Source organism: Trichophyton verrucosum (genome assembly GCF_000151505.1).
Source record: "Trichophyton verrucosum HKI 0517 chromosome Unknown contig00668_1.f1.exp, whole genome shotgun sequence".
Taxonomy (NCBI): domain Eukaryota; kingdom Fungi; phylum Ascomycota; class Eurotiomycetes; order Onygenales; family Arthrodermataceae; genus Trichophyton; species Trichophyton verrucosum.
The window spans coordinates 31,523-57,880 of record NW_003315293.1 but is presented as its reverse complement, the minus strand read 5'-3'; the positions used below and the strand labels follow the sequence as shown (position 1 = coordinate 57,880).

At 49.4% G+C, this 26,358-nt stretch overlaps 11 protein-coding genes across 11 annotated transcripts; 5 read left to right on the top strand and 6 right to left on the bottom strand.

Annotated features, from left to right (window-relative positions):
* Positions 1-123: 123 nt before the first annotated feature.
* On the top strand, positions 124-1,946 carry TRV_06077 (asparaginase family protein; the record flags this gene model as incomplete). Its single annotated transcript, XM_003019833.1, has 5 exons — positions 124-242; positions 301-500; positions 565-1,596; positions 1,670-1,779; positions 1,836-1,946. 5 exons carry the CDS (start codon positions 124-126, stop codon positions 1,944-1,946), a joined length of 1,572 nt encoding a protein of 523 aa, XP_003019879.1.
* Positions 1,947-2,525: 579 nt separating this feature from the next.
* On the bottom strand, positions 2,526-4,173 carry TRV_06076 (uncharacterized protein; the record flags this gene model as incomplete). Its single annotated transcript, XM_003019832.1, has 2 exons — positions 2,526-3,941; positions 4,036-4,173. 2 exons carry the CDS (start codon positions 4,171-4,173, stop codon positions 2,526-2,528), a joined length of 1,554 nt encoding a protein of 517 aa, XP_003019878.1.
* A 575-nt stretch (positions 4,174-4,748) lies between these two features.
* TRV_06075 (uncharacterized protein) lies at positions 4,749-7,361 on the top strand (the record flags this gene model as incomplete). The annotated part of the gene is made up of 2 exons (XM_003019831.1): positions 4,749-4,874; positions 4,908-7,361. 2 exons carry the CDS (start codon positions 4,749-4,751, stop codon positions 7,359-7,361), a joined length of 2,580 nt encoding a protein of 859 aa, XP_003019877.1.
* Positions 7,362-7,762: 401 nt separating this feature from the next.
* On the bottom strand, positions 7,763-9,338 carry TRV_06074 (uncharacterized protein; the record flags this gene model as incomplete). Its single annotated transcript, XM_003019830.1, has 3 exons — positions 7,763-8,196; positions 8,259-8,795; positions 8,873-9,338. 3 exons carry the CDS (start codon positions 9,336-9,338, stop codon positions 7,763-7,765), a joined length of 1,437 nt encoding a protein of 478 aa, XP_003019876.1.
* A 1,069-nt stretch (positions 9,339-10,407) lies between these two features.
* TRV_06073 (uncharacterized protein) lies at positions 10,408-11,959 on the bottom strand (the record flags this gene model as incomplete). The annotated part of the gene is made up of 6 exons (XM_003019829.1): positions 10,408-10,616; positions 10,670-10,847; positions 10,912-11,223; positions 11,277-11,377; positions 11,451-11,730; positions 11,789-11,959. The coding sequence occupies 6 exons, from the start codon at positions 11,957-11,959 to the stop codon at positions 10,408-10,410; spliced, it is 1,251 nt and encodes a 416-aa protein (XP_003019875.1).
* Positions 11,960-12,831: 872 nt separating this feature from the next.
* TRV_06072 (cytochrome P450 monooxygenase, putative) lies at positions 12,832-14,111 on the top strand (the record flags this gene model as incomplete). Its single annotated transcript, XM_003019828.1, has 4 exons — positions 12,832-13,243; positions 13,288-13,410; positions 13,509-13,875; positions 13,952-14,111. 4 exons carry the CDS (start codon positions 12,832-12,834, stop codon positions 14,109-14,111), a joined length of 1,062 nt encoding a protein of 353 aa, XP_003019874.1.
* Positions 14,112-14,211: 100 nt separating this feature from the next.
* On the bottom strand, positions 14,212-15,787 carry TRV_06071 (uncharacterized protein; the record flags this gene model as incomplete). The annotated part of the gene is made up of 2 exons (XM_003019827.1): positions 14,212-15,475; positions 15,630-15,787. The coding sequence occupies 2 exons, from the start codon at positions 15,785-15,787 to the stop codon at positions 14,212-14,214; spliced, it is 1,422 nt and encodes a 473-aa protein (XP_003019873.1).
* Positions 15,788-16,813: 1,026 nt separating this feature from the next.
* Positions 16,814-17,725, bottom strand: TRV_06070 (gliotoxin biosynthesis protein GliK; the record flags this gene model as incomplete). The annotated part of the gene is made up of 1 exon (XM_003019826.1): positions 16,814-17,725. The coding sequence occupies one exon, from the start codon at positions 17,723-17,725 to the stop codon at positions 16,814-16,816; it is 912 nt and encodes a 303-aa protein (XP_003019872.1).
* Positions 17,726-18,172: 447 nt separating this feature from the next.
* TRV_06069 (uncharacterized protein) lies at positions 18,173-19,846 on the top strand (the record flags this gene model as incomplete). The annotated part of the gene is made up of 1 exon (XM_003019825.1): positions 18,173-19,846. One exon carries the CDS (start codon positions 18,173-18,175, stop codon positions 19,844-19,846), a length of 1,674 nt encoding a protein of 557 aa, XP_003019871.1.
* A 314-nt stretch (positions 19,847-20,160) lies between these two features.
* On the bottom strand, positions 20,161-22,575 carry TRV_06068 (ABC multidrug transporter, putative; the record flags this gene model as incomplete). Its single annotated transcript, XM_003019824.1, has 4 exons — positions 20,161-20,353; positions 20,413-20,555; positions 20,611-21,442; positions 21,566-22,575. The coding sequence occupies 4 exons, from the start codon at positions 22,573-22,575 to the stop codon at positions 20,161-20,163; spliced, it is 2,178 nt and encodes a 725-aa protein (XP_003019870.1).
* Positions 22,576-23,209: 634 nt separating this feature from the next.
* On the top strand, positions 23,210-26,133 carry TRV_06067 (aminotransferase GliI; the record flags this gene model as incomplete). Its single annotated transcript, XM_003019823.1, has 7 exons — positions 23,210-23,404; positions 23,465-23,669; positions 23,738-24,150; positions 24,227-24,653; positions 24,764-25,497; positions 25,563-25,620; positions 25,664-26,133. The coding sequence occupies 7 exons, from the start codon at positions 23,210-23,212 to the stop codon at positions 26,131-26,133; spliced, it is 2,502 nt and encodes an 833-aa protein (XP_003019869.1).
* Positions 26,134-26,358: the final 225 nt, after the last annotated feature.

The window sequence follows — 26,358 nt, the reverse complement described above, 5'->3', positions numbered from 1 at the left end:
TCTTCTCACTGATTAAGATTTTCTATATACCCCAAGCTTTGTCTATACTCCTTCTCCCGTACTTCGAACATCTGTACGAGTCACGACCATCCTATCCCCGACACTCGTGGCAGTATAAACAAGATGAACCCCCAGGACAAGGGCCCCCAGGGGGGTCCAGGTGTATCTGCTATATTTGTTCATGCAGGTGCTGGTTTCCACAGCCGCCAAAGCGAGGAGCTTCATCTCTGGGTGTGTAGCAAGTAAGTTAACTTTCACAGTTCCTAGTATAAAACACCTCGCTAACTGTTTTGGCTACAGGGCAGCCTCACTAGGTATGGCCATGTTGAAGGCTGGCGGAAGTGCGGTTGACGCAGTTGAAGTAGCTATCAAATTCTTCGAGGACCATGAGGTGACGAACGCTGGATATGGTAGCAACCTGACAATTACCGGCGCTGTGGAGTGTGATGCTACAATCGTTGACCATCTTGGCCGCAGTGGTGCAGTAGGAGCAGTTCAAAGTTTGTCCTTCCTGATACACATACAGTAAGGCCCGATTTGTAGCTGACAGACCTTGTTTTGTAGATATAAAGAATCCGATCTCCCTGGCAAGAGTGGTACTGGATGCCTCAACACAACCACTCTCACTCAACCGTGTGCCTCCAAACTTACTTGTATGTGGTGGTGCCACTGATTTTGCATATGAACATGGCATGCCTGTACTTCCCTCGGATATCCTGGTAGCTCCAGCAGCCAGAGACCGGTGGGTAAGGTGGAAGCGAGATCTTGAGCAGGTCTCACAGAGACTCCACAAGCGAGAAAAATATGTTGAGCTAGATAGCTTTGTCCCTCAACACTTGCCATCTCAACGAGTTAGTCAGGCCTCTACTGCAGTTGAAAGTATTGACTCGCCACCCCACGATTCATGCTATGGTGCACACTCGCTTTTTCACGTCCCTCGAAGTCCAGCTCACGTTACCAATATATGCCCTTCAAGAGATGCAATAAGCATGATTGGATCTAATAGATGTGGATCTCCCTTACTATGTGTTTCACGCAGTGATATCTCTATGGAAGGTGATGGCGAGGCTGATGCAGACTTCATCGACGACACTTTCCACCAAGATCCTGAACCTTCGTCACAGCAGGATGCCATAGACAAACAAAAGGACAAACACGTGTGTTCCGTGGAAGATTTGGCTCGCGAGGGTATAACTGGTGCATCAGCTGCCAACAACGCTCATGACCTAGCTGTAACCCGAGACGAAGATGAAATCACCGACACAGTAGGTGCTATTGCTATAGATTGTTATGGCAATATTGCCGCCGGTTCATCTTCTGGGGGCATTGGAATGAAGCATAATGGCCGCACGGGCCCTGCTGCACTAGTCGGGATAGGGACTGCAGTTATTCCAGTGGATCCAGATGATGAAATGTGTACATCCACTGCCGCCGTTGCGAGCGGGACAGGAGAACACATGGCCACAACCATGGCTGCTCAGACCTGTGCTGAAAGGATTCACTCTAGCACGAAGAAAGTGCCTGGCAAACCAGGAGTCTATGAGCCCACGACGGAGGATGAAGTCATTAAATCTATGATACAGACCGATTTTATGGGTAGGGTGGCACCAATATTTGCTTTTAAACCTTACTATATGCCTGGCTGCTGATCATGGCATATGAAATGTAGGTCATCCTGCCGTCAAATCAAGCCACTGCCACGCAGCAATTGGTGTAATGACCGTCAAGAAAACTCATGATGGTATTATCTTCGTCTTCGGCCATAATACAGATTCCTTTGTGAGTATGGTTCTTTCCTCAAAAGATGAGGCAAACATCCTAACAACTGATTCCAGGCGGTCGCGAGCATGAGCTCTGATGATGTGGCGGCGTGCTGTACGATGTCTCGTTCTCCAGGCGACCGAAAGATAGCCCAGGGCGGCCGCTTTATTAGGCCGAGGAGGTAGGTTTTAACACTCATCTAATTTCTTGGTATTCGAGGGTTAAATGGGAATGTTTAGATTTAAACCTAGCCCAGATACTTCACAATAAGCCTAATGCTTGTGAGATGCACTTCGACATTACCGCAGTTTTGATGAAACCTTGATTTGATGCCTTTGCGTGTACGACAACCTAGCTATTAACAAGGTACGCCATCCTGTATTGACTATACCTTGGCCCCGGTATACAGTTCCCTATAATTATATTCTCCAAAGTAACACTCTTTCAGCCGTAGATTCTTGACCTCCGCATCCCTATCTGGATTGAAGGTTGAGTATCTTGGGGTAAAGAGGAGAGGGTAAGGGGACTCCATTAAACCTCGGCTGGGAGGGATGCAAGCAGGTCCCCTTTCATTTTACCTAAGCCTGGACATAAGTCTTTATCTTCGCGCTGCAACCTACCTATAACGAGCTGTATGCACGGACCTAGGAATACATACATATTATATTATTGACCACCGGGGTCGTATCATGCTTCTTCGAGTATCTTGGAGGTTGGAATAAAAAGAAAACAGAGGTATAACGGCAAAAACAAGGCTCGCCTTATCAGGGAGCCGGGGTAGTTGCCATTGAACTCGGGGTGGCTGGACCGGAAGAGACTCCGTTACCTGCTCCATTAAGTGTCTTTGCGGAAGCTTTCTTACGCTTCTTCTTCCGTGAAACAACGATCGGTTTGGCTCCATAGTCACCCAGAGCTAAATGGGTGCCACAGGTGAGACAATTGGCACCCTCAGGTGGTTCGCAGAAGATACTGAGACAGATACTACACACAAACCCGACATCGACGACTTTCCGGTGACAGAAGCAAGCAGCGCGGAAATCAACGTCGACACGGGTAGGCAGTATCAGGTTCCGCCTCGCTCGCTGATCAGGTAAAAAGGCGAGCATGAGATATTGTAAAAACCCCCGCGGGGAGTCTAAAGACATGTATATGCCACGAGTAGCGTCACAGGCCTGTTGTAGGAAAACAGCATCACCGGCTAGCTTGCATATGTCGATGGGTATGTGGAGACGCTGACAGGCAAAGATGCTGTTCATAATAGGTATGTATTGCTGAGCTGAGTTTGCAGCACTACTGACGGAGATGATAAGGATACGAGACTGGAGAGCACCAGCATCTGTAGCAGCGGCAGCATTAGCCTTATCTGATGTGGGAGGGGCGCCGCCCGGAGGTGGGGGGAGGCCGCCCGCTCCGCCTGCCGCTGGGTCGGAGCCGGCCGCCGTTCCATGTGTATCAAGGTAAGCGATGGTTTCGCGGTTGATATAGCTGAGTGCAAGGGAGAGGGCGCCGGCCATCATGGTAGAAGAGGAGGAGGAAGAAGCAGAAGAAGGGGATATTTCTTCTGCTCGGGTGCGCGTGAGAAGCCGATTGAGGTTGCGGGTCAACTGCTGCTCAACCAGGAGGAAAGGACGGTACTTGTTCGGCTGCTGTTCCAGCTGCTGTGCTTGCGGGGAGACGACGGGTTCTCCGTAGTCGGTCATGGGTGTATCTCCGTCCCGATCGTTATTGGACGGCCGGAGGTGTTTCTTTTGCGAGTCGGTAGCGGCATCACCAGGAGCGGCGGCCGGGGGAGTTGGGTACAGCCAGACGGCCTGATGGCTGTGACTGGCCACAACGGCCACTTTGTTTGCGTAGTTGCATGCCAGATGGGCGTTGATGAAGACCAGCAGGTTCGCCACGGCAGAGGAGAGCGGGAGCGTCTCTTGAAGCTGTGCCCAAGCATGCGGGTTTGTATCCAGGATGACCGTCAGCAGCGAAGGATCTGGGGATATGAGGTCAGTCAGTGTGTAGCTGCGACGATAAGGTGGTGGACTGACCGTTCGCTGCAGCGCCTGAATCCGCCATCCTGACTCACTCTCCTCCTCTCCGGGTCTCTCTCGCTTCTCTCTCTTCTCTCTCGTCGGCAATCTTGCGCTTCGACCTCGCCGTCGCCGTCTGTCGTCTGTCGGTTTTTCTTTCTCCTGCGGCCGAAGAACGAACGTCAAAGGTCACCGCTTAGTCAGCATCTCAACACCGTCCCAAAAAGGGCCAAAAGATATAAAAAAAAAAAAAAACAAGCAAAGGACGAAGAAAAGACGAGGAAAGGGATAGAAAACGCCGAGGACAGCGAGAAGAAGCAAAGAAGGACGACGAGGGACAGGCTGAAGAAGGCCGTCGAAGTCTTCCGGTTGGTCCTGCGTATTCCTCCTGCATGCACCTCGACGTAATAACACCGCAGGAGACAAAAAAGAAAGCAGAAAAATAAAGCATCTCTTATCTCCTGCTGCTTCTTTGACAAGTGATCATACTTACATATCTTGCCTCAAGATAACTAGCGAGAGCCAGACCGAGGCCAGAGACCAGAGACGGAGTAATATTAGGCAGCCTGGTCTATAAAAGGAGGCGTCTTGCCTTCTTGTCTTCTGCGTCTTAACTAGTTACTCCCAGTCCAACCTGACCGAAATCCCCCAACCCTCCGCAAGCCACGTTCAACAGCCAACAGAAACAGGTACTTCGGCACAGTAACCATATACGAGGGACGACGAGGGACACGCTGATAAGGACCGTCCCATCGACTTCGCCGTTCTTTTCGGGGAATTTTTTTACGGTGCTATCACTGCCTCTTCGCTGCCGGAAGCTCCCCCTGCCATAGCTTCAGGCGAAAAAAAGCCCCGCGGATCCTTGTTTGCCATCTCAGCTCCAGCCTAACAGCAAGATAAACTAGACGAACCATCGCAAGACGATCATCAAGACGATAATAACGAAGAGAAATACTCAGAACAACCCCCATGGTTTCAGTACATGATCTGGAGCGCGCCAGCACACTAGCCAGGGAAGCAGTCGAGCTCGTCGATGCGGGCCACAAGGAGGTGCGTCAACTTTTTGATATCTGCCACCAGCCAGACAAGCCGGTCGTAAGTTACTGATGGACTGACAATGGCGGATAGGCGGCATCTCGCAACCTGCGCGAGGCTATTGCCATCGCTCCAGATAGCGAAGATGTCAAGAGCGTCTTCCGCAAGATAAGGGAGGACGAGGAGAACAGTCATCCGCTGCTCAACCTCTGCCGACGCTTCGTGACGCAGCGGGATGAGAGCGCAGCCGGCGAAGCCACCAAGTATCTTCGCTCGGAAGGGCTCCAGCCACCACCGGAGGTAGCCCTAGAGTGCGTCAAGTTGCTTCTTGCTGAGCCTGCGTCCTCTCTACCCGCAGCGCAGGACGAGCTGATCACGGGCCTTGTACGGCAGAGCATACGGGTTCGTAGCTACTTTGCTGGTGAATTACAGAATTCTGTCACTGGCCTGTTTGATAAGATCTACGACCGCGGAGATGGCGCTGTTGTCTGTCTGGACATGGTCGTCCTCGAAAGGGGACTCTGGCAATCAGAGCAGACGAGGAAACATTGCGAAGAAGAACTCTTCCAGCTCTTCATCGCCAAGCTGATGGAGTCTGGCCATGACCATGATGGACGTTCCCTGAAGGGCATTGCTCGTCTACTTGTCGTGGACGCTGGTAGCTTAAAACACCTCGTCGACGAAGAAGGCTTCGACGTTATCGTCTCTTCTCTCGACCGGAGACTCCCTGCTGATGTCAAGAGCCAGGCCACCCTTGCTACAGCAAAGTACCTCGAAGTTTCCGGCGATGCCGGACAGACACTGTGCTCCAACTTCATCAAGACTAGGGTCGCTAAACACCGGAAAGGGGACTACATCGTCGCTTTCTCCGCTGCTAGTGTCGTCTTCCCCATTCTTCCGGAGTTTGCAGTCAGCCTGTTCCTAACCGAAGGTTTCCTCAAATCCCTCACCCCATTGCTGGCGCGGAAAATAAAGTGCAAGAACCTGGAGCTCGCTATCCTAGAGTTATTTAACGCTGCCTGTGTTAATAGCTCGTGTCGAGAGGCTATATCCAAGAACTTTGTCGACTGGCTTTCCGAACATCTGAAGAGCGAAGCCGAGGAGACGACTGCTTTGGCTGCGGTCGTTTTGGCAAAGCTTAGTGTTTCGCCCAAGGACGCGAGTTCCGCAGACAAAGACAAGGCCGGAATCGTTCAAGAAGAACATGCCGACCCCCTGGAACTTGTGGATAAGTTCAAGACCATGCTTGGAAAGTCTGGTCAGGATGGCAACCTGCGACATGTTGTCGAGGGCCTGGCGTATGCCTCTGTCAAGGCTGAAGTCAAGGAGCAGCTCGCCCAGGATTCCAAATTTCTCCAAGACCTGATCAGCCTACTACTTGAGCGTGTTGCCGACTCTACTGTCCTCTATGGCGGGCTAATGATAATCCACAATATCACGGCTTATCGACCAAACATGTCCGAGGAGCAGAAGAAAATGTCCGAACTAAAAGCATATGCTAATGCATCAAAACCACGCGCAACTGCTAACCCGCTCGAAGATGACGATCATACCAAAGCAAGGTGCAGTGCTATCGTGAATGCCGGGGTGATGCCCTTGCTGGTAGAATGCGGAAAATCGCAGCTGGCGTCTCCAAAGGACCTCGTCAACAAGATACTTCTCTCCTTATCCAAGGATTCCAAATCAAGAGGCAAACTCGCCCAACAAGGTGCCGTGAAACTCCTCATATCATCCGTCTCTTCCCAGGATAGCACTGCCACACACACTCCAACTACTGAGAGCACCATCACAAACGGCGCTCATGCTCTTGCCCGCATCCTTATTTCGGTAAATCCATCTCACGTCTTCCCTTCCTCCGGATTCCCCCAAATCACCTCTGCAATCCGACCCCTCAACATCCTTCTCACTCCTCCCGGAACAACAAGTATTTCCTCCGACCAACCACGCGATCTTCTTCCAGTCTTTGAGAGTCTTCTTGCCCTCACCAACCTTGCCTCTTACCCTGACCAAAGCGTCAGCACTTCGATAATCCGCTCTGCATGGTCGACCATCGAAGACCTTCTTCTCTCACACCATACGTACATCCAACGTGCAGCCTGCGAGCTAGTATGCAACCTTATGTCATGCGAAGCTGGTGTCGGCAAATTCGCTGATGGCACCCACCGCGCCAGTCAACGCATGCACATTCTTCTCGCTCTAGCGGATGTTGATGATATGCCCACCCGTAGTGCTGCTGGCGGCGCCCTAGCAATGCTAACAGACTTTGAAGGGGCTGCCTCGGCCATCGTCGAACGCACCAGAGGTGTTGATATAATTCTCAATTTATGCCAGGAAGATGACGATGGGCTGGTTCACCGCGGCATTGTCTGTGTTCACAACATGGTAGGTGGCACAGGTGACATTGGACGCAAGGCTAGAAAAGCAATACGCGAGAAGCATGGCATGGAAGTCCTCAGAGACTGCCTTACGAAGACAAAAAACCCAGCTGTCATGCGAAGCGGAGTTGAAGCCTTGAAGAAGCTGGTTGACTGTCAGGCATCGGATTAAGGCGGTATACGCAATCTCCTTACGTGTATTTTTTTTATATTTTATTTTCTGCTTCTACATCGTGGGCCTAGAGGTGTGTGTTTGATTATTTCTTATTTCTGCCCCCCTTTGATTTGTTTGATGCTTTACGTTTCTCCTCTTCATGGCATTCATTCGGATCTTTTCATTTACGGTGTTTTCATTCGATGGATGGTGGAGGGTGGCTGATGGGCTATAACTATGTGTACGGTTGGCTTTCTGCGTTTTCTCGCTTACTGGGTTACTTGTTTGCTTGCTTGTTATGATTCCAATTTGCTCTGATATTCATGACCCCTTTATTTCCGTGCATTAATATATATACGACTCGCAGTGAAATTGACTCAATTTGCAAAAATAGCCCTATCCTGTCCTACTTACACCTCCTAATAAGAGAAGATGGACTCCTGTTTCTCTGGCAGCCCCAACTTAGCTCTGAGCTCGTCTTCCTGCTGCCCGGCCTTGACCTTGGGTACATATCTCAGCAGACCAAGCGAGCCTCGCTTGAGATTTGGGACCATTCCATCAATAACGTCGACAGTGAAGTTATCGATGTTCATCGTGTCCTCGGATCGAATGATCTGTCGTGCTTGAATAGTGTTCAGCGTCCGTCGTTCATCGGCGGAGAGACTTTCTTCAAGCTTCTTAACAACGTCCGTTTCTTCACCGTTTTTTGTCTCGCTGACGCTCTTGATCTTGTTCATCAGCGCATCTTGTTCTTCTCTACCGGCATTCTGGAATGCATTGACACAGAAATTGATCGTTTGAGCAATCTCGGCCTGTGTGAGAGTTTTGTCCACATCCACCGTTCCTTGGATGACTGTCAATCATTGTTAGTATTGATACCCTATACCAGACACTTGGGGATGAAAACGAACGTACTTGGTCGGAACAGGTCAAATGCACGGTTGAAGCTCTCTTCATCCCAGTCTGTAAGAACAGGCTCATCGTGATCAGATATTTGTTTCAGGGCACTCATTACCACCAGAAGGAAGCGGGTGTATCCCTCCGCAACTTTCTTCGAATGCCACTCTGCTGCAGCCTTTTCATCACAGTCTCCCCTCTGTGCGGCACGAATACTAAGAGCTGCAGAAAGGCCGCTTGCAAAGGCTAGATGGACTCCCGAAGAGAAAAAAGGATCAATGAAACAACCTGCGTCTCCGGCGATGCGCAGGTATGGACTTGCATAACTTGAGGCGCTGTAGGACCAGTCTGATGCAGACTTCAAGTCAGACACCAGTTCCGCATTGTCAAGAAGCTGCCATATACCGGGGATTTGCTTCACATTATCGAGGTAGAACTGCTGTGAGCTCGATCCCGCCTCTCGCTTCTTTGTTGTGGCCATGGCCTGGTTCATCACAACACCGATAGACGTGGTGCCATCATGCAGGGGGATCAACCAGACCCAGCCGCTTCCATCTATTTAAAACAAGTTAACTTGTTGTCACTAAAGAGTATATGCAATATGCAGCATGCTGATGAAAAGGGTAGCTTACCTGCAATGGCCTCAAAGTAGGGGTCCCCCTCTCGAGGAGTCCCAATGCCATATGAACTTGCCCCTTTCCAGTATCCCCAGGTAGCCACATTCTTCAGTCCCTGATTATATGTCCTGTTCTTCATATATTTGGTACTGACCAGCCCAGCTCGGCCAGTGGCATCCACGAGATACTCAAAATTAATCACTCCGGAAGACTTGTCCGCCTTGCGCGTCCAGGTGGCGGAGACCGGTCGACCCAGGTCTGTTGACACGGGGTCTGAATTGTCTTCGGAGAGTGGTTCGAAGTTGATAGCATTCACCTTGACGCCATCGAAGGTTTTGGCTCCATTTTCTCCGGCATGCTTGAAGATGAGGTGGTCGGCCTCCGAACGAATTACGTTCCATGCATAGCTTCCGGGACCACCAGCCGCAACGAAGTCGGTATCTTGTCCTGAAGTTAGACCTGACGTTGCAAGATATACCATTTATTTGTACTCACATGCTTCCGGCTTCGAATTCAGCTTGAAGGCAGCCCCGTTCTATCGAAGTGTTAATTCCATACAACAACGGATTAGAGTTCTGTTTGCAAAGCACTCACCTTCTGAACAAATCCATAACTATCAAATTTGGAGTCTAGGTCGATAAATCGTAGAAAATGGCGAATAGATGGCAGCATGCTCTCGCCGATATGGTATCTAAATGGAAGATAGACGTTAACCACGGCCCCTTAAAGCTTGACATTTGCCAGAGGGTCTTTACCTGGGGAAGACATCGGCCTCGAGGAGGACTACATCAACTCCCTCTCTAACCAACGCTGAGGCAGCGTATGATCCGGCTGGGCCACCTCCAACTACCAGAGCAGTACAAGATGCTGGGATAGACATGTTTGCTTCTTCAGTGAAATTGAAACTTTTGTTTATGCCATTGACTTGGGAGTGATTACTTGCTCTATATATCCTATCGCCCTTACCCCTATCCCTCTCTTCGGGTACCGAACATATCGCGTACAAGGCTGTAAGGGGGCACCGGTCTCCGGCTTTCACAGCTTCTTCCTCTAGTATCTGCTCTCAACGATACTTCTCATAGATTGGCGACAATGTGGGACACATGGTCTTCAATTAATAGATTCAAAAAGTAATAGGGCAATTCATGGTTGATCACCAGAAAGTATTTTCTAATCAATAACTAGCTAACATTCTCGATCTATATTGTAATTACTCGCTATTAAACAAACTCTTCGGCTACAATATTTCAACATAAGGTATCTACTATACTCTGACATCCCTGGACCGTATCATTATCCTGGCTTCTGGGTTTGGCATGATACGAACGCCGTCAAAAATATTAGCAGGCCTTTTGGGTGTTTGATTATCCTGCATATTCTCCTCGAAACGGAAGTCGTACTTCATAAGTAGTTCGGCGATAATGACTTTCACTTGATTACTTGCAAAGTGACGTCCGGGGCATGAATGCGTCCCGTACCCCCAGTTCAACTCTGAGGCACTGTAATGATATTAGCAGGGTGTTTCTGCATGGCACAGATCGGTGAAATAGTTACCTTATAGAAGAGAACTGGTACTTGTACTCATTACCCTTGATTTGGCGCAATTTCTCAAAGCGGTAGCCATCAAACCGTGTCGGACACTCCCATAGGGACGAATCTGTGTTGACAGTCATAGCCGGAGCAGAAACAGAGATGCCTGCTGGCACCGTGGTACCATCAGGCAAGTCAAACTTCGACAAAGCAAAACGGCTTACACTGACTGTTTTGATATTAGTGACATGATTTGCTTGGGATGAAAATAGGTGTATTTACCAATGCCGATGGGGTTCAATCTTTGAGATTCTTTGAGAAAACTGTCACATTTACGGAGCTCTGCTAAAGCTGCCGGTGTCCAGGTCCCGCCACAAGAATCAAATACAGTTTGAATCTCAGTTCGTAATGGTTCTATGTATTCTGGATGAGCTAGAATATCGAAAAAGAAATGGATGAGCTGTTGGGTGTATATCTCATTAGCTTACCCCTCGTTTTAGAATAGAGCCCATCTGAAGACTCACCTGAAATGCTAGATTATATGTTGCCGCTTGTACAGCCTCAAGTTGCAATCTTGTATGGAGAGTCAAGTTGCTACTCTGTCCTGGATAGTTATCAATTATCCATTGCATCAAATCCTTAGTGCCTGGAGCATCTCCTGAAAGCCTGGCGTTTAATACTGGAGACAGTAACTTGCTCGCCTGCTTGAATTGCTGGCTCATCTTCCCAATCTCAGGGAGGAAAAGGGCCCTGAACGGACGTAGCATCCAGTGGGTGTTTGACATTTTGGCGGCAATCGTTACAGTTGAGATAGCATACTCCAGTGTCAAGTCGATCTAACAAGATTAGCAAAAACACCATCTATTTTCAGATTAGATATCCTTCTTACCCATTCTTGCTCCCTAGACAGAGGTGAGTTGATAAAGGTGCGCCCAATATGCAATGGGACCAGTTTGACCATGGTAGGGAAAAGCTGAAGTGGTTTCCATTCTGGGATATCCGTTAGCTATCAATTCATGACATTGATACCCTTGAGTATTGTTATAACGGAGGGATATCGCACCTGGACAATTGCCGATCTGTGACGAGATAGTCCATATGGCATCTTCTTGGAGTAGGGAAATATTCCCTCCAAGCTGTTTGGATAGTCCTCCGCGTACAAACTCAGCCAAGTGATCACTCTTTACCATCTTAGTGTAACGGCCCATCAATCGTTCATACACCTCCCTTCCCAAGCTCAATCTATGCTCAGGGGCATAAGCAATAGTAGAGAGGCATTTACGTGGGACAACGATGGTTGGGATATCACGAGTCGGGATTTGAAAACACGATTCCGGATACTGCTAATGATTAGTTAAAGTGTATAAACTAGTATCAAGGGATTAACAAGAGTAAAAATACCTCTCGAGACCCTTCCTCCACTGCAGCCATAAAGTTTTGGCTCTTAGCATCGCCAACGATAGGTATCTTATTTGGCTTTGGACGGACACACCACCAGACAGATATTATTGCAACCAGCCCAACCATGTATGGCAAGGCTGGAATAATATTCTGTGCATGAAAATAATCCATTTCTAACATAACGATGAATCGTGGGAGTTTAGAGAAAGGCAGAAGGGAGAAAGGCCTGATAATATGGGATATGGCCCCGTTTCTCTCGGAGACCGAGCTGTCAACCCATCCCGATCCTAGTCGCCGAGGTAGATAGAAATATAATCTGTAAAACTTCCTCTGAAGCTGAAAGTATTTTCAAGCAGTAAAGCATTGTCAGTTGTTCATATTGCTGTAGCCATGTTTCTCTCATTTGGGTTCCTGCCCATTGTCTACGGTGTATGTTCAAATTCCCCCCTTCTTCCTCGAGCTGAATACTGACTGCCGACTAATCCAGCTCGTCCTGTTCGCTGTTGCAAAAACCGTTTATAACCTTTACTCTCATCCATTGAGATCATATCCGGGGCCGTGGCTAGCTCGCGCTTCCAGGTGGTACTGTTCCTACTATCTCAAGATTGGCCGGCTTCCGCACAAAACAAAAGAATGGCATGACAAATACGGCCCCTGTGTGAGAATCGCGCCGGACGAGTTGTCGTATAATACTGCAGAAGCCTGGGAGGACATTTGTGGTAGGATAACAAGATATAAATTTCTCCCACTGTTTATAGGTTCTCGCTGACGGCTTTATTTTTGATTTAGGACATCGAACTGGGACGAGGACGGAGAGCTTTGAAAAAGATCTAACGTTCTTTCCACCCGCTCCAAATGGAGTAGATTCAATAGTAAGTAGCTGATTTATGCTTGTGCATCATGACTGGAGCTGATATCTTGTTGTGTAGATTGTTGCGAAGGACGATGGTATAGTCTACACATATAGTTTAGCCGTGCAGAAATAGAGAAGCTGACAAGATGCCCTAGTCCACCGACGATTTCGAAGGCTTTTGTCTCATCCGATGTCAGACAAAGCTCTAAGTGCCCAGCAAGAAATCATTACCGGGTACGTCGGCCAGTTAATTGAAGAGCTCCGAGCGCGAAGCATCGGTGAAAAAGGGGGTAAAAAGGGGATGGTGGATATGGTCCGCTGGTTTAACTTCACTTCGTTTGATATCCTTGGAGACCTTGCATTTGGCGAACCATTCGGTTGTCTCCGAAGCGGTATCATGCATCCATGCATAGAACTCATCTTTACAGCCATTAAGTCTGTAATGGACATGCAGATTATCCGTCGTGTCCCTGGTCTCTTCCCCATGATGATGGCTATTGCTGGTCTGTTCCAACAAAGCCAGCATCTACAGGACCAGTTCATGTTTTGTCAAAAGAAAGCACGCGAACGCCTTGGTAGAGAAACTACCAGACCTGACTTTAGTAAGTCCATGATTGGCATATGATAAGAACCTCGACGTTAACAGCTTTGACAGTGACATATATCCTCCGCGCTACCGAGGAGAAAGGGATGACCCAGGATGAGATCGAGGCAAATGCACAGATCTTGATCATGGCCGGTAGCGAGACCACTGCATCGGCGCTGTCTGGTATGTACAGTCCAAGTCCAGAAAAGGAAGAAGCGATGTGGGCTAACATGATATGCATAAACAAGGCACACTCTTCTATCTGCTCAAAAGCCCAGCAGTTATGCAGAAGCTTAGAAAGGAAATCGAGTCCACTTTCCAGCATGAATCTGATATAACTATGCGATCAACCCAAGGGCTGGAGTACTTGAATGCAGTACTACAGGAATCAATGAGGGTGTACCCTCCTGTTCCTTGCACATTTCCTCGCACAACACCCCCAGGCGGTGCCACAGTCTGCGGCCAGTACGTCCCGGGGGGTTATATTGTTGGTATCAATCAGCTAGCGGCCATGACTTCTGCGAAGAACTTCACAGATCCGACGAAGTTCGTGCCAGAACGATGGCTGGGTGATGAGCGTTACAAAAATGACTGCAAGAAGGCGTATCAGCCGTTCTCCTATGGACCACGCAACTGTCTCGGAAAGAAGTAAGTGTTCCCCGACGGTGACCGGGGCCTGGTTACGGACCAATAGGAGACAATAATGCTAATGGATTTGCTGTAGTTTGGCATATGCAGAAATGAGACTTGTTCTCACACGCCTGCTTTGGAATTTCGAGTTGGAGTTATCAGAGGAGTCAAAAGACTGGCATTCCCGGCAGAAGGTATGGATGATGTGGGATAAAGGCGACTTGAACGTTAAGATCCGGCCACTGAGGCCTTAGCCGTTCTCTTTGTTAGTGTAAAATCCTCGAGAAACTGATTGTTCTATGTACACGGGATGAAGGAAATTCAAAATACACTTTTCTTTGAATTATTATGGTATTAGAGGGCGGAAGATAGCTTGCCCACACGCTCCTCTAGCTTTGTGCAGGGGTTGGGTTCTAGGGTTATGGAATCCCGAAGAGTGGTGAGAACTTGTAGACACCGCTGTAGCTCACGTTGAAGTAAATAAGACCGAAGTTCCAGTTGTTCATCCTGGCTGATTTGAAACGACCCGAACCGGAGATTAGGCAGAACGTTTCCACCGCTGTTGCCGCGAGATAGGGATTTGCAGGCTCCAATATTTGTGAGACCTCCCATACTGCCTATGACGCTAGCACGATCGCTGTCCGAGGGGTCCTGCCCCACACTGCGTTCAAAAAGAGTGACGATTTGTTCTATGGCAATGAGAAGTAGCATGGCGCAGTTGGATCGTTCCTTGTGAGCACCTTGACTCAGGAGCCGTGAGATTTCTGCAAGGGTGACTTTGTTGGTATGCATGACCACGTCCAGCGCGATAACACCTCTCTGAATGTGATGTTCTAGAAACTCCACTATTCGGTTACAACTTAGGATAGTCCAGCTTCGATAGTTGTATTGTTGTTGACGAAGTCGTCCACTTGTAAATTCGCTGTCACATTCCGTCACAGGTACATTTTCAGTATACTGGAACGCGGAACGGCTCGGGTAAGACCTTGAAGGATCAAGGTGGACGGAACGCCTCTTCTTAGTGGATGGTGTTGCTGGGGTAGGAGCAGGAGTCTCCAATGAACAGCTGGGGAGATCCATCGGATGAAAATCATGAATGTGGAGATCTAAGTCGGGTAGATCTAAGTCTGGGAGATCTGGTAGGTCTAGGGGAAGCATTCCGGCATCTATATAAGGGGTGGTGTGCACGGGGCTTTGAGTGTGGGAGTCCCCAGCAGCCTGACTGTGGCACCGGGACGACCGACTAGGGTCGTGTTCGGAAGACATCAATTGACTGGGTAAAATGAAAAGGTCTGCGGAATCAAACGGATTGAGGGACTTGTCGGTAGAAGGATTGGTCCAGTCCGCATACATCCCTACAGGGGACTTGGGGGTGTTTGTGTCAAAGAATTGACCAGCGTCAGCCGCGTTTGGTTTGTCACCAAATTCGGGACGGGAATTGGGCTCGTCAGGCTCGGTGGCCGTGGTTTGGGTGGTGGTCTGCGCGTCTGTGTCGCCTTCGGCGTCTTGTGGCAGCACAATTGCAGATTCAGATCGCGGGGTTTGGACAGTTTTCTCCGTCGAGTTCGCCCGAGATGGCTTATTTGCTCGAGCTCGGATTCCTGGTACCTTCCCGACCCTGGATACTGCATAGACACACTCATACTGCAGGTTGCTACAGCGGGTGCAGCCGGTTCTTTCGCCGCTGCATCGTACCTGGGCAATCTTATCAGCATATCAAAACGAATGATGGGGACTAGATATCAAATACTATGGATTTAAAAGTTGTTTACCTTTGCTGCATGGCATTGGTTACAGGCCGACCGCCATCGCACGGGCTTTCCTGATGAATCTGGCCTGCAAGGGCAGGGTCAGCAAAAAGGAGATGAACGAGCTCAGGATAGAATGGGCTAACGAACCGCTCGGTCGTGGTGGTGGCGGTAGAAGACATATTCCTTATGATGGGAGATATGGCTGCGTGGCGTAGAGTGTTTCTTTTCTCCTAGACAAGTGATGATAGCTTCTGATAGCTTCTTCTCCTACCGGGGGAGGACCCTTGGTAATTCTTATAGGACCGCAGGCCGAGGTCGTGAACCCGTTTTCTCGTCCGTTCGAAGACACCGATAAGGACGAAGGGAGGAAATCTCAGCCTGCGGCTGGAGATATCTTCCCCCAGCCAAAAATAAAGCACCGTCATTTGGTTCAGCCCTGCCAAAGATGGAGACGCAATCCTCCGAGGTCAGTCATGCTGCGTCTCGGGATGCATCATGGCAGCCAAGCAATGCCCTCCAGGACAATAATGGACCTGTCTAAGGGGTCCATCACACGGCCAGAGCCTGAGTAGTCATAATTAATGGCCAGCATGTTGAGCAACCCCCTTTCCCGGGTAGATCAGGATGGCCAGCGAGGCACCAGCCAAAAAAAATAAAAAAAAAAAATAAAAGAAAAGAAATAAAGCTGTATAGAGAACGAGGGGCATCCATAACACGCATCGAGCCACGCCGCTCACCCTCGCATCCTCTCGCTGTCCTGGCGTCCCTGGCCGTCCCCTGCTGGCCGTTTGTTTTGCTGCGTGTTAAGCGAGAAATATGCAGAAGCTGAAGGCAGTCGTCAAGATTCCCCAAATAGGAAATCGGTGACTAAGCAGGCTAAACGTCGATCCTGAATTTCTTTTTTACGGCTTCAAACTTCAACTTCAACTTCATCTCTCTTTGGTTCTTGGAGACGGCGTTGCTTCTGCTGCTAACGAGTTGACTAACGTGATACGCAGGCTACACTGTGAGATACATGAGGATGCATGTTTAACCTTGGTCCAGGAGCAGGGCTGTAGGCCGATTCAAAACGTTTACCGCCTACATGATCACCGGTTCAGTGATCGACCGGGCATCAAGCATTTACGAGAATACGCTGCGAGCAGGCTGCAATACGCTGAAAGTATGGTGGAAAAATGAAAATAGACTTGTCTTGCTTCATCTCTTCACTGATCTAAGCCGTCTCCTCGTCCCCAGATGCCTGCCCATATTGTATCATGGAGCCACCACATAGCCAGCATGGCGAAGCGGACCAGGGCCCGCACTGCAGGAGGAACGTGGCCGTCTTTGCCCGGCCCGGTGCGTGCAGTGGAGTGGGTGAGAGTGCTGAGCAGAGACATGACGGGAGTCCAGAAGGCCAGGAAGATAGCTGCCCCCATGCGCTCCCACGCTGTGGACGGCGGCTGATAGCAGGGATACTTTTGGCGAATACGCTCAATGTAGGATGGTGGAAAGTTGGCGGCCTGGGCCCCATCAAGAATAAGACCCTTGAAGGATCGAGAGCGGGGAGGCAGGAATGTTAGCTTATTTTGTGTTGATCGCCAGGACTTCGAGACGGAGAGAAAAGGAGGGAAGAAAGAAATTATGAGACTCACAAGATATCGTTCTGTGGGTCGAGCTTCCGGCCACCGTTCCATGGTACTGACCAGCGTCAAGACACGTATTTGATCCCCCCAGCGCTGGCGGTGGGCTGGATGGACTGGCTGCGCGGCCACCAGAGCCTCGTCGTAGGCAATTCCGCCTCCTTCTGAACCGATGATCTCGATCCATTGCGCCCACGTTATTAAGTAGGCCGTTCCACAGAGGACCTCGTCGTCGTCGACGCCGTTCTCCACTATCTTCTCCGTCGCTGGCTTGTACTCGGTGATGGAGGCATAGCACGGCTCCCGGTATGGGAATCCTGCGCTGGACATGGCCAGCCGCCAGCCAGCGACCTTAACGGCAACAGCCGCCTGCGGTGTCATGCCGCGATCTTCACGGAAGGTTTTGGCCGAAAGGTTCGATCCATAAGCCAAGTACCAGACCAGCCGCTCCTTCGCGGCCTCGGCCTTGGGCAGCGGCGAGGGTGATACAAACATCGCCGCAAAGGGGAATTTCCACGACTCAACCAACCAAAGGCCAGGGGCAAAGAAACCAAACAACGAAATGCTAAATGCTGACAGATTTATTACGTTGATTCGTCGTCTGTTACCCTGCAGTCCTCTATTTTTCTTCCTTCCCTCTCACGGCGCTATTTCTATTCAAAAGGGAAGAGGGCGTCTGCGTAACCTTCGGAGACCGTGGGAGCTTGTTGATTGATAGATAGCCTGTCCTTCGGTCACCGGGGGTGGCCTTATCACAATTGGATTGTATCGAAATGAAGGTAGGGTATCCAGGTGCGGCCGCGTGCGACCTTTGTTGTAGCTTTTCGTAGTTTTCCACCGTTTGCTGGGTTTCTTTCATTTCTCTGCTTCTCTTTCTTCCAACCGCACTTTTCTCCGCAAGTCCTCTCCCCTTTTATATCAGACACCTACACAAGAGCAGGCATGGAAGGGACGCCGTCCGCCGACGACGGCCAGCGTGAAGAGAAGCCGCCAACTACTCGCGGCACCCGGTTCTGGCTGGTATTTGTCTCGCTCTGCTTTGCATCCTTCGTTGCATCCCTGGACATAACAGCCATCACTACTGCCCTGCCAACAATCACCCGCGAGCTCCACGGCGAAGAAAACTATGTCTGGATCGCGAACTCGTATACGCTGGCGTCGGCCGTTGTCCAGCCTCTTACTGGGCAGGTCTCGAACATTATCGGCCGTCGAAACCCCATGATAGCTATGGTCTGCCTCTTCGCGCTGGGCAGTGGCCTCTGTGGCGGCGCGACCTCGACAGCCATGATGATTGCTGGGCGAACAATTCAGGGGCTCGGCGCTGGCGGCATTCTGCTTCTCCTAGATGTTATCGTAAGCGACCTTGTTCCCCTGCGCCAGCGAGCTCAGTATGTCGGTATCGCGCTCTCTACCTGCGCGCTGGGAACATCCTTGGGACCGTTGATAGGGGGCGTCCTAGTCGAGCATGCTAGTTGGAGATGGGTTTTCTATATTAACCTTCCATTTTCGGCCTTGGCCCTGATATCACTTGTTCTCTGCCTCAGAGTCCAGCACCAACGAGAAGCAACATGGAAACGAGCTTTAGCTCGCGTCGATTGGATTGGAAATGCCATCTTCATCGTCGCTATATGTGCTATTATGTACGCCCTAGTCGTTGGTGGTGCCATTTATCCATGGTCCTCTTACCACGTTCTCGTTCCCCTTATCCTAGGAGCTGTTGGATGGGCTCTATTCCATATCTTTGAAGCATCCCCTTACTGCCTGGAACCTACCATGCCCCCTCGTTTATTCCGTAACAGGACCTCGATGGGTGCATACGTCCTCTCCTTTCTTGGAGCGATGTTGATGCAGTGGATAGTCTATTTTCTAGCCTTCTTCTTCCAGTCCGTCATGAGCCAGTCCACCACCATGTCAGGAGTTTCTGTCATACCTTTCACTGGGTTTCTTATACCATCCGCCATCCTAGGGGGTGTCATCATATCCAAAACAGGAGCTTATCGCCCCTTACATTGGGCTGGATTTGCCATCATCTCCATTTGCATGGGGCTCTTCAGTACCTGGTCTGTTCGCACCTCTCGTGCTGAATGGGTCACCCTACAGTGCCTCGTAGGTATTGGCAACGGCTTCCTGTTAACTAGTATTCTCCCTGCAATACAAGGAGCACTTCCGGAATCAGACAATGCCACGGCAACTTCCGCCTATGCTTTTCTTCGAAGCTTTGGTTTCGTTTGGGGTGTTGCTATCCCTGCTGTGGTTTTCAATGGCCAAGTCGATCGCTTCCTGGGTAAGGTCGGTGATCCGGCCCTACGCGACAAGCTCGCCCGCGGTGGCGCATATTCTCTAGTAGGAACTTCATTTTTTGAAGGTCTAGGGTCCGAAAAGGGTGCTGTACAATCGGTTTACACAGACAGTCTGAGAACAGTATGGCAGGTTGGCATGGCCTTTGGATTGCTTGGTTTTGTCCTTGTCGGGGTCCAGAAACATATTGAGTTACGTACCACTCTGGAGACCGACTTTGGACTAGAAGAGACTCCCCAGCAAAGAGATACAGCAGCAGAAGATGGAGCTGCCACAACGAACGAACCAACGGAGGCAACAACCTCAAAGGCCCAGTGAGGTTTCAAACCTTGTACAGACGAACCATTGTGACTATCTTCTCGTGTTCTTTTATGAAGATAGCACCATTAACATATTAGATCCATTTATTTCGTTTTAAGCCACTGCATGCCCTAGGTTAGGTGACGTCGATAGGAACTATTATCTAATAATTTTCCCCTTTCTCGCATACAAGTCTATTCTGAACTTGATTGTACATACGAAATCCAGTCAAATAGATGAAGACACCATGTATTTTAATACTTCAAGAAGCATCAATGAAGAAAAGAACAAAATATAGAATTGGACATATTAAAACAGGGTAAAAAATGAGATTATTCGGGGGATATCAGCAAATTTCCATCATTCTCATTGTCGGCCTTGACCTTTGCCTTCGTCTGCTTCTCCCACATTTGGCTATACATCCCATTTGCAGACAGCAGTTCGGTATGGGTACCTTTCTCGACAACACGTCCTTGGTGTAGAACGATGATCTGATCTGCCTTGGTGATCGTAGACAGTCGGTGACTGGGGTAGAAAAGATTAGATTCCATATCTCGAAAGGGTAAAAAGTTACAGTTACTTACGCAATAGTGATGCTTGTTCGGCCTTTGGCTATTTTCTCGAGAGCCCCTTGGATCTGACGCTCCGTCTGGGAGTCTAGCGAAGCCGTAGCTTCGTCAAGGAGCAATATCTGAGGAGATCTGAGGAAGGTCCTTGCAATAGTTATCTGCAAAGGTCAGTCAGGTGTGAGTCCTAAGTAGATACTTATGTTAATAACTTACTCTCTGCTTCTCCCCACCGGAAAGCCGCAGCCCTCGTTCGCCAACTTTTGTCTCATAGCCATCTGGGAAGCTCATTATCCGATCATGGATACTAGCCGCCCTGCAAGCTTCATATACCTGTTCCATAGTTGCTTCTGGTCGTGCGTATAACAGGTTATAGAGCACAGTGTCGTTGAAGAGGATTGCATCTTGTGGCACAACACCCAAATGGCTGCGTAAACTTGCAATGGTCATATCACGAACGTCCATGCCGTCCACTTGGACAGACCCTCCTGCAACGTCGTAAAATCGGAACAGCAGTTTTAAGATAGTGGACTTCCCGCTACCACTTTCTCCAACTATTGCGGTTGAAGTGCCAGGCTCCACGACAAAGCTAACGTCTCGAAGCGCTGGGCGACGTCCATCATAGGCAAAATTGATATTTTTGAATTCTACTTTGCCTTTGCAGTAGTTCAGCGGCATAGCATTGTCCCCGTCCTGAATCAGGGGCTTCTCCTTGAACTGTATTGCAGTTAGCATTAGTACTGTCTCCGCGGTCATTACTAGACTTACTAGAGCCAACATTCGTTCTGCATCAATCAGATTGTTCTGAACTTGCGTGTAAAAGCTTCCAAAGAAGTTTAGAGGAGCTTGCAACTGAGCCAGATATGTGATCAAAGTAACAAACATAGAAACTTTCTGCATATCAGCGGATATCTGATAAGCACATAGTAGGCAGACAATGGCAACCCCTGCTGTAAATAGCAAGTTCTGGGTAGCATTCAGCATGTTTAGGGAGAAGAATACAAAGTACTCAGCGCCCTGGAATGATTTGATCAGTCCATTGAACCGGCTGAGTTCATTGGGAACTGCTGAATTGTGGTGAACCGTTTCGTACGACATTAGAGCGTCCGTCCTACCAGGCATTTGTTAGATCCTGCAGTTCAATGGTTGTAGAAAGGGATTAATATCTTACTTTGCAGCTTCCATTTCACGCTCACGGTTTACCATCTCCCGTCTCGCTCGGCCACGGTATTTTGCCATGTAGATAGTGACAAAAAGATATAGCCAGGTAACGGAGATGACAATCAAAGCATAAAATGCCCCGAATTCAATCAAGAAGTACAAGGCAGCAATCCACAAGTCAGCCACCATGGGGAACAGTTGGAATATCAGGCCGTCCAAAAATGTATTCAAGGCACTCCCTTTGCTTAGTGCACTCATGACCTCGCCGATCCGCTTGCCGAGATGGAATTCAAGGGAGAGGGAGAGGACATGTTCGAATGCTGAAGATGTGAGTCTTCTGTATGTTGACTGGCTGACACTGATCCACAGAAGGGCTCTAATGGATCCAATAACACCTTGCTGACCCTGTAGTCCTCTCAAGACGAGATAGATTGCAAGCTGCTTGTAAGGAATTGTACCAGACCCAAGGGAGGCAACGACAAAACCTAACTGGCGCGGTACCATGATATTGACTATGCGTTGAAGAATCAAAAGGAAAAAGCAAAATACTGCGCGGAGCTGCAATCTCCGTGAGTCTGATGGCCTATAGATGTTTCCATTAGCATGGTGAGGAAAATGAGAGATGTTTGGGGGGTTGGGTATCACTGACCAGAGATATGGAAAGAGGGTGCTAAAGCCGACAACGTAGTCCAGCCATCCTCCATGCTGCGCATCACGTACTGGCTTCGCAGCAATTTCGCCTAGCAGAGGGTCGGTTTCACCAAGTTTGATATGGGACCACGCATACATAGGCTGGAGATAGATAGCAGCCATGGCGACAAAGAATCCCATTCTAAGCATGAGAAGACCTAGTTGAACACTTTCCATCCCGGAGTTAATAGGATCTTTTCCAAATTGGAAGCAGAACATGGCAATTTGAAGTGCCTCCGTGACTGCGGCAAGTATCCATGCATGGGCGTGAGATAGGGACGGAGAGAACGGCTCATCGGGGTCTGGTAGTAGCCCAGCAACAAGGAACATTACGACCGCGATATTAGATGCCTAATAATATTAGATTATCAAAGAGAAGCAGGAGGAGGTGGGTTGGGTACCATGTATTCCTTATTAATCCACCATGCTTCTGACTTGAAGCCCTTGCTGAGGTGAAGGCCAATGATGCCTATGAAAACGACCTGAAAAGCGTTAGAACCTCTATCCAGCATTTGAGGCTGTATATTTTAACAGACCAGATTGACACATTGCAGCAATTGAAGCCAGAATATGGCTGTGAAGGCCGTTTTACGGGTCTTCTTGTACCATGGTGTTGCGGCGCCTTCTTCCTTCTTTTGCCAGAGGGCGATGGCGAGCCTCGAAAAGAGGTATGATAGATAGATGGAAGCTGGATAGGCCCAGCACAACGCCAGGGTGAGAGTGGCCACTTGCATTTTCAGATGCGTATGTTCTTGAAGCCTGTAAAGAAGCCTGACTACCAGATATTTTCGAGGGGAGAGTCCGTTTTGATAGCTTCAGGGGCATCCTGCTCGGTAGCCGAGAGGCCTCCGAGGAGCCACCGTTTCGGCCCCTGAAGAATGGATATATGATGGGATGTTACCAGCATATCTGAGGCTGCAAGCAAAGCATAAACAAGTGCAAAAATATTGAATCATCGAATAAAATGGCAGGGGCGGGACTATCGAAGCGCGGTGCGGCTAATGTCGACAAGATTATGCCGGGGATAAGTGCTGCTTTGCTCGAAAGAACGAAGCCCACTGCTCCCCGCATTGATCTCTCCACTGCCGAGAACTGGCTGCTGCGAGAGGAGATCATCGAATTGACCAAAGATGGCATACGAGATGGACTGAAGCCTCATGTACGATGTCTGAAAGTATCCAACATGTGGTTGTTGTGGTTGTTCTAACCCCTTCACTAGCATCTCTTGTATCCCAACGAATTTGCGGGTGACGCCGACCTTATCAAAGCTCTAGCAGCTTTCTTCAATAAATACTTCCATCCTCATATCCCCGTTGAGCCTGACCATGTTGCAACTGCGCCGGGCGCAGCGACTTGTTTGAATACTTTTCTCTACAACACCTGCGAGCCTGGAGAAGGAGTCCTCGTACCCGCCCCCTTTTGGAGTAAGTCCTCCTGGGAGAAAAAAGGGGAGAAAGATAAGAAGAGAAAACCGTCCTAACAGCTTGGATAGATGGATTCGACTGGCTTTTCACTGCTCGGTCGTCTGCAGTGCCGGTAATGGTTCATGTTGAGAAGAGTGAAGATACGCTCACTGCTCAACTGATCCCGGCCCTTGAAAAGGCGTACAGCGAGTCCAAAATCCCGATTAGGGGCCTTTTGCTCACTAACCCGCATAACCCCTTTGGCCAGTGTTTTCCAAAGTCTGTACTGGAGGACTGCATCAAATTCTGTCATGGCAAAGGGATTCATTACATTTCAGACGAGGTCTATGCGCTCTCGTCATTTGAGAATCCTGAGATCCCAGACGCTGCGCCTTTTGTGTCTGCACTGCAAATCGATGTAGCCAGGCTCGGCTGCGATCTTTCGCGAGTTCACACCTTCTGGAGCACCAGTAAGGACTTTGGTTCAAATGGATTCCGGGTGGTTAGTACTCTGTTTCATACTTGCTTTGATTGTGACCGTTGGTCTAACAGCTGGATAGGGGTGCAGCGTAACCCAGGCGAATAAGGAGATGCATGTTGCCCTCGCTCTAGCTTCCAACACGGAGACAAGCAGCCTTGCTGCAGTCGCTACAACAGCACTTCTCACATCACCGAAGCTGCCAGATCTTCTACAGTTGAACTCCCAGCGCCTGAAGGAAGCATATACTATCATCACAGACTTCTTTAAGAGAAAGGGTATTCGCTACATTCCTGTGAATTCAGCGCCTTATGTGTTTGCACGACTGGTTCCGAACGCACAATCCTGGGAGGAAGAAAGCTTTATGATCGGTAAGTTAAAGCTAGCTGGTGTCGTCGTCAGCAGTGGTAAGGCGTACCATGTCAATGAGGAAGAGAAAGGATGGTGCAGGATGACATTTGCGCTGGAGAGATCCAGGTTGGAGGAAGCCATTAAGCGCATGGAGACTGTCATCGGCCAACAGGAACGTAATTAGTTCGGTAGCCGGCCGGAGAGGCCCTTATACGATGTACTTAGATATATAAATCATAACACTCAGTATGTTTCGCCTGATATCCTCCGTACATCTATCTGCTAGGATACCCTTTGCCCACGATGGGAGCCCTTAGCAATAAAGATCTGCACCCGGCAAACGGCTCAATCATTCCACATCTGCTACTCCTAGCAGCGCAGTTATTGATTCTCGCCGGCCCTCGTCAGCTCCCCGGACGCCGAATAGTAGCTGCGACGGTAATTCTCACGCTGGCAGTGGCAGCCCAATGCAATCGATTTACCAACAACCCAGGACTTGCCAACCTCTTCGCGCTGGCTTGGCCTCACTGGCTCTCGGCTTTGGAAAAGACCGTTTTTGCATCTCCAGGAGGACCCGAAATTGATCTATGGAGAATAGACCGGGCCACTAGAGAAGCTATTGCATGGCCAGCTCTGGGTTGGAGGAAGGTAAAATGGGCAGTGACCATTGTGCTGAATCTCAGGGGTATCAGATGGAGCTACCAGGTCAAGAATGTTCCTCCGGTTGCAGGTTTGGACCGTATGAGCCGTGGACGATTCCTGATATGGCGTCTTACTGAGTTCGCCTTGGTTATATTGATGGCGGACCTGGTTTCACAGATGGGTCGCCGTCTCTTCTTCAGTGAACCTTCTGGAGTTGTGGGAACCCTGGACTCCAAGTATATCACTGTCAGCGACCATCGGCTGGGATGGAGCTTCCTGAAGGCCTTGACTTTTGGGCTGGGACCATACTACTTTATCAACATGCAATATCTTGTTGTCTCCATTGTGGCCGTAGCGTTGGGTATCAGTCGACCATCAGTGAGTCTCGGCCTGTTATATGGGAAACGAATAAATATACACCGATACTGACGATAACTCAACAGGATTGGCCACCGCTGTTTGGTAAATTGAAAGAAGCCACCACTGTGAGAAACTTCTGGGGTATATTCTGGCATCAAATGCTACGCAGGGTTCGTCTTTTCAGCGTCCCCTTCATGGCTGAACAGACAGCTGACAAGCCAAAAGTCTCTTAGCACTATCACCGGCGCCTTTGTCGATGTTGTAGGCATCCGCCGGGGCACAAACGCATCGTCCTACACCCAGCTTTGGCTGGCCTTCACCATCTCAGGTGTGATGCATGCTCTATCACAGTTGTTGATGCCTCGACCGGCAAACATCACACCCGGTGAGATCGTTATTGGCATTTTCCTCTTCTTCCCCTGTCAGGCGGCGATGATCACGGCTGAGGACTTCGTTATCTGGCTGTGGAAGAAGCGTCTCGGCCTGCAGACGCCACGATGGGCGCCGGCCGTGGGCTATGTCTGGGTTGTCTGCGCTCTCTGGTTCTCGCTCCCCTTTGCGGGCGATGCCATGGTCCGTCTGAAGATGGGAGAAGTGTCTCCGCTGCCCTTTACACTGGCGGCTCCTCTAGTCCGCATGATCCCGGTTCCATGAATGTTTGGCATTGATTAGATTTCCAGTATATTTTGCCTGGTCGAGGTGTGTTTCCAGTTACTCCGTAGTTGATTTGGTTATTTAGACTGCATCCTTCGTTGATACTCAAAATTAGCCCCTTTTAACTAACTCGTTAGTTAAGTTACCCCTGTTTCAAGTCTAACAAATTTCTGAAAATAAATTACAACAATTCTTTTTTGCATAAATAACTTGGCCATTAGTTAA